This window comes from Nansenia antarctica, assembly GCF_963989245.1.
Source record: "Nansenia antarctica genome assembly, chromosome: 15".
In the NCBI taxonomy this organism is placed as follows: Eukaryota; Metazoa; Chordata; class Actinopteri; order Argentiniformes; family Microstomatidae; genus Nansenia; species Nansenia antarctica.
In genome coordinates this window covers 30,476,107-30,482,559 of record NC_137685.1, presented here as the reverse complement: position 1 = coordinate 30,482,559, position 6,453 = coordinate 30,476,107, and the positions used below count along the sequence as shown (strand labels likewise).

General features: G+C 41.1%; 1 protein-coding gene across 1 annotated transcript; it reads left to right on the top strand.

The window, feature by feature from the left end:
* The first annotated feature begins 2,231 nt into the window (after positions 1 to 2,231).
* On the top strand, positions 2,232 to 5,166 carry mrps16 (mitochondrial ribosomal protein S16). The gene is made up of 5 exons (XM_080545450.1): positions 2,232 to 2,341; positions 2,572 to 2,598; positions 3,351 to 3,617; positions 4,521 to 4,700; positions 4,769 to 5,166. Exons 2-4 carry the CDS (start codon positions 2,586 to 2,588, stop codon positions 4,640 to 4,642), a joined length of 402 nt encoding a protein of 133 aa, XP_080401576.1. The 5' UTR covers positions 2,232 to 2,341; positions 2,572 to 2,585; the 3' UTR covers positions 4,643 to 4,700; positions 4,769 to 5,166.
* The last annotated feature ends 1,287 nt before the right edge of the window (positions 5,167 to 6,453 follow it).

Here is a 6,453-nt window from a genome sequence, read left to right as displayed (position 1 = left end):
AGGAATGGTGTCACTGGTGTAACACTGGTGTAACACGTGTTAACCTCCACTGTTCTTAACCCATCACACTAGATCCTTGGGAATCTAAACCCATTACAGGGTCATTGAGAGCTTGACCAGCACTCACTACAGTGCGCTTGCATCAGGGGAGGCTGGTGGAGGGAGAACATGGACGATGGGTTCATTGTAATGGATGGAATGGAGTACAATGATGCCGTCCATCGATTTCTCCCTCCACCAGCCTCCCCAGATGTAGATTCCCACCACAGTTCACACCAACTTTTCGGTGTTAAAACCAAAGACGTTATTAGTGCTTTAAACACAATCCTGAATATATTTTTTTTAAACAAAGTTTTTATAAATGCAATAAGATCAAGATATCGGTATTCAGTTCTCAATCAGGCCTTGTCTCAAAGTAGGCCCTTCTGCTTCTTTTCTGGTCCATGATCTGGTCATCTGAGCATCCCTAACTGAGCTGTCACAGATCATTATGGCAGGAACAACTCGTCTTGGTATCCCAAAGAGCATGGGGTGCTCACGAGAGAGAGGGAGCCACCGCTGGAGTCAATGTCAGTGTTCCCATAATCACGCAGCGCAGATTCACCGTGTAAGATGCATTTTGTTTGCTGTCTAACTGTGTAAAGTGTCTATTCATTTTCTGATTTTGCACAGAAAAGTGGTCAGCCTAATGATGACGTTATTCCACGGAAAGTCTCCTGTCTTTCTATGGGAGTTGATACTGGGTACTGAGTTTATGACTGAGCCTTGAACTGGAGATTGTAGACTTTAGCACATAGTTCTACTGTGTATGGAATTAACCCTAAAGCTACCAATATATTTCGCATACGTTGTTTTCCAACAGGGCAGACCCCAATAATGATGTCATAATAATAATGTTTTTAAATGTATTTATACATTTAAGGGATAATTAGGTTTGAGTTAATTCATTAGCACTTGCGATTTGTTTTAATTATATGCTTTAAATGTTAAAACAATTAAAATAAAAAGCCTATATATGCTCTCCAATAAAACATTTATTGGAAAACAAATTGTAGTGCAAAAAGCAAAAAATGTGTATTCAATAATGTGAAACCTGTAGTATGTATTTGTATTATAATTATATATCTTCATTCTTTATTAAAAATAAATGTAACCCCCCCACCCACAAAAACTAAGTATTATTATTATTCCAGACATTTCTAAAAAGTAAAAACAATTCTCTGCTACATTAACGATATAGTTTTAATGTGTCTGACAGGGGCAAGCAGACAGAGTTGATCTAAATATGGAAACTAAAACCAAACAGGAGCTCTTATGTGTTCCATCTCTCTACGTGTTCTCTCAGCAGAAACAAAGAGCTCATCTATGCTGTGTGCTCAGGCTGACCCCTCCTCACACAGAACCATGGGTTTGTCACACACACCGAAACACCAGCTTTACACAACAGGAGTGTGAAATCAACATGTTCCAACGTAGAGGGAGAGAAGCCCGAGATATCAGTGCACCCAGAGAACATCATGCTAAGTAGTGACCCTGCCGTTCATGGGTCATTCTCAGAAAATCAATGTTTTCTCCTCTGTTTCAGTGGCTGAAGGGAGGCCAACCCCTGGGTTGTGTAATCATCTAGGTTTCTTCCTCTTAAAAAAGCTACTGTCTGACTGTGGCTGAAAATAACATGTAGGTATCCCTTGTATAGTTATAATGAAAGTATTTTTTTCTGGAAGGAAGGCAAGGCAAGGCAAGGCAAGTTTATTTGTATAGCACATTTCATACTACAGGGGCAAGTCAAAGTGCTTTACATGCATTATTTAAAAATACAGCAAGAGGAGCATAAGAAAATAAAAATTACAATGAATAAAAGCTAATATAAGAAGTAAATAGCTAAAAACATTTTAAAAGACAATAGTTAATGGAAAAAAAGACATTGATAGAAGTGTTTGTGTTTAATCATAACTGGTGCAAAACATGAAGGTTTTTTAGCTTAGATTTAAATATTTTAAGGGTTTAGGAAGTAAGATTAGTAATGTTTTTCTTTGCATCTGACAAACAACTACAAGTACAAGAGTACAGTTGTCACATGCAAACATGTGTTGATAAACTCTTCGACAAAGGATCATTCACATCATTCTGTAAACTGGCTCAGTCGAACAACCAAACCTCCCAGCGCGGTCCAATGGCGCCATCTGGTGGTAGAAAGGTGTAGTTACGTCGTCGGGAACTTCCGTTTTAAAAATGGCTGCGCCCTGACAAATGTCACATTAGACAACATCGGTGCTGGGATTTTATGTCATTGTCAACAGAAAACGTTTGCTATCTTCTGGTTATTCTTTTGACCTCATAGGTATGTTGTCTGTCTGTCTGTGTTTCGTCTTTTACTGTACGTGTATACTGTTGAACTTGTGAAATGCTTGATAAGGTGAACTATGAAGAGCTTAGCTGGCCAGCTAATCACCATGCTGGCTTGTGTCAGTCAATTATTATTATTATTATTATTATTATTATTGTAGATATCTGTGATGTCTTGTATCGTGTCCACATAATAATAACCTTAAACATTCCTGTCTTTTGCAGGGGAATATTCAATCATGGTTCATCTGTGTAAGTATAACCACGTTGACCACTTATGTCTAACCTTCAAGTACATCTGTCATGTGCAACTATCTACTATAGCAAACCGTGATGTTAGAATTATACGGTTCTATCTCAATTTTTGTCCAAATTGAGTTTTTTTTACATAATCTGATCCATTAGGTGTTTATTAATGCCTGTGTGGTGTTATTTTTACAATGTTGGACATTTTTGAGTTAGTCATTCATAAAATACAAAGATTCCATCTCACAAAACATAATGGAATGTAAAAACTTTGACGCTCAATATCTCTGAACTGCCGTAAACCTTATCATTCTAAACGGAGATAGAACCTATCATTCTAAACGGAGATAGAACCTTATCATTCTAAACGGAGATAGAACCTTATCATTCTAAACGGAGATAGAACCTTATCATTCTAAACGGAGATAGAACCTTATCATTCTAAACGGAGATAGAACCTTCTCATTCTAAACGGAGATAGAACCTTATCATTCTAAACAGAGATAGAACCTTATCATTCTGAACGGAGATAGAACCTTATCATTCTAAACAGAGATAGAACCTTATCATTCTAAGCTCACGAAACGTCTTTGCTATAGGCTTTTCATATTTCCCCTCCTGTTTCTTTTGTTTAAATCATTACATTTTCATGCTCAGTATTGTTATGATTATAAACAATGGATTATTGCAATGCTGTAAACAATGAATGAAGCAACTATACACCGTCGAGCTGTTTCTGTCTTTCTTTGTCCCCACAGCATCTCTCCTACTGAAGACGTACCACGGAGGACATGTGGTCATCAGATTGGCCAGAGCTGGCCACAAACAGGCCAACAGGCCCTTCTACCGCGTCGTGGCCGCGTACAACAAGAGGGCCCGCGACAGTAAATACATAGAACAGCTGGGGACTTACGACCCGCTTCCAAACACCAACGATGAGAAACTGGTCAGCTTCAACTACGACAGGATCAAGCACTGGATGGGGTGTGGTGCTCACCCGTCCAAGTCTGTGGCCAAACTTCTCGGTGTGTTACCCCGGCCCTGATCAGCACACACACACACACACACACACACACACACACACACACACACACACACACACACACACACACACACACACACACAGACACACAGTTCAGCTTTATCAATACGTCACAGTCTGAGCAGTTAACCTTGAATTTAATTCTACTTTGTGTTCATTTGTGTTACTCTTGTCTATCATTTGTCAACTATTCTGTATGTTTTGTGTGTTTTATGTTGTGTGTGGACCCCCAGGAAGAGTAGCTAGAGTAAACTAAACCTCCCAGAGGAACAAACTACACGAGGGGCTGGTTTCAAGTCTTAAGCCTAATCCTAGACTAAAAAGCATCTTCAATGGAGATTCTACATTGAAAGTGTGATTTAGTCCAGGACTAGTCTCAAGCCTTGTCTGTGAAACCAGCCCTATGATTCTTAAACGGTCAAAGCCATAGATAGACCCTCAAGTTTTTTGCAGTTCATATATTAGTGTGTCACTTCACTAAGTCGAGCACTCGACACTAGTACCAGATAACGTGTGTGGTAAAACGTGTCTATGGGTGCAGCACGTAGCCTAGGGGTTAGAGAGGCCGGCCAGCAGCGGTAGTTCGCTGGTTAGATCCCCACCCCAGGAGGGAATCAGATGTGAGCTGTTAACTGGAGGGTTGCTGGCATCATATCTTAAGGTGCCTACCACCACTGCTGTTGTGCCCTTGAGCAAGGCACTTAACCCCTAACTGCTCCAGGGATGCTGAAGATGGCTGAGCCTGTGCTCAGAGCTCTGTTCTCCCTGGGGGGAGATGTGTGCATGAACTACATGTCGTGGTCTCAGTACTTGTGCTCTGTTCAATGACAATAAAGTTGAAGTATCTTATCTTGTGTCTTCTCCCCTCCTGGCTGTGTCCCTGCAGGTCTGGCAGGGTTCTTCCCTTTGCATCCCATGACCGTGACCGAGGCAGAGCGTCGGCGTGTGGCGCTGGTGGAGACAGCAGAGGGAGGCCTGGAGGAGGGAGACAAGCAGAAGGAGTTATGAGAGCTGCAGCACTGGGATGTGGAGGTGGAAGGAGGAGCTGCAGCACTGGGATGTGGAGGTGGAAGGAAGCTGCAGCACTGGGATGTGGAGGTGGAAGGATGAGAGCCGCAGCACTGGGATGTGGAGGTGGAAGGAGGAATGGAATGGCATCAGACACATGTTTGATGTGTGTTTGATACCATTCCTCATTACATTCCATTAATGAATGAATGAATCGTTTAATGACCACACGACCTCGAGGTCGGTGGAATTTGTTTTCGGTACAGGTGGAAAAGCTCAATACAGCAGTGTCAAAAAACACATTACACACATTGCACATAACTATCACATGGACATGTACACACATAACCACAAGACAAGAACATAATAAATATTTACAATTTATAAAGTGCAGTACGTCTGGTGGGGTTAGTACAGTGAGTCAGGTGTTGAGTCCTTATAGCAGAGGGGGAAAAACTGTTTTTGAGACGGGATGTTTTGGTGGCCAGGGATCGGGAGCGCCGTCTAGAGGGCAACAGTTGAAACAGGTGGTGAGCAGGGAGGGAGGGGCCAGCAGGGTGGGAGGAGTCAGCACGGTGGGAGGAGTCAGCAGGGTGGGAGGGGTCAGAGATTATTTTATGAGCTCTATTTGTGGTGCGTTTGAGATAGTGATTCAACTGATGCATTACAAAACAAATTCCACCGGCCTCGGTCGTGTGGTCATTAAACGATTCATCATCACAATGAGCCTGTCCTCCGATTTCTACTTCCACCAGCCTCCCTTGGTGTGACCACAGAGATGGATAAAGCAGATGGATCTACACTATCTCTGTGTGTGACTGTTGATCAGAAAAGATCATGGATGACGTCAGGGAAACTCAGTCATGGACTTTCTTGCCTGTATCTATGAGACTGACTGTTTCTCATGACAACTGGACATGGCACTGTACTTCTTGGGAAAGTTGTTGTGGTTAATGTAAACCATGAATATTCAAAGCAGTGCTTCTTTTTGTGTGTAACCGTCATACGTTGCGTGTGTGTGTGTGTTAACTTCTCATAGCAAGTACATTTATTTGTATTCAGTTTTATTGTGGCTGAATTAAAATATGACATTTAACTTATGTTTGTGGTGTATTCAATGTTGTAAAATCATACAGTTTGAGAGTAATATCAAGTATAGTTTTGTTGTCATTACATTGAATATTCACTCACTTCAATGGGTACACCTTTTCAACTGCTCGTTAACACTAGAACAGCCATGCCTATGTTACCTACAGTGGGGTGCAACATTTTGGGCACATCTAGTCCAAATGCCTTTTAAAATTAATATCTAAGTGAAAAGAAGCAAACCTAACCTCTAAATGGTACAACGTTAAACATGACACATTTCATCACATTTTAAAACAAGATACATTTTTATTTAACTTTTTACAGTTTCAAAATAATAAAACAAGGAAAAAGGCCTTCTGCAACTATAACAGCTTGCAAACATTTCCTGTAGCCAGCTAAGAGTCTTTCACTTCCTGTAGCCAGCTAAGAGTCTTTCATTTCCTGTAGCCAGCTAAGAGTCTTTCATTTCCTGTAGCCAGCTAAGAGTCTTTGGCTGTGTTCGGAATGGTATACTAGCATACTGCATACTGCATACTCAATGAGTATATACTGCATACTGCCTACTAAATTCATAATAAGTATGCGAAAACCAGCCGACCATTTACACACTATGCATACTGCCTCCCAGAATACATTTCGCCGGGAGCGGCGAATTTAAACCTCCATTTTAAACCTCCATTAGCTAAAATATGTAATTTTGGCTTTACAAGTGTTGTTAACAT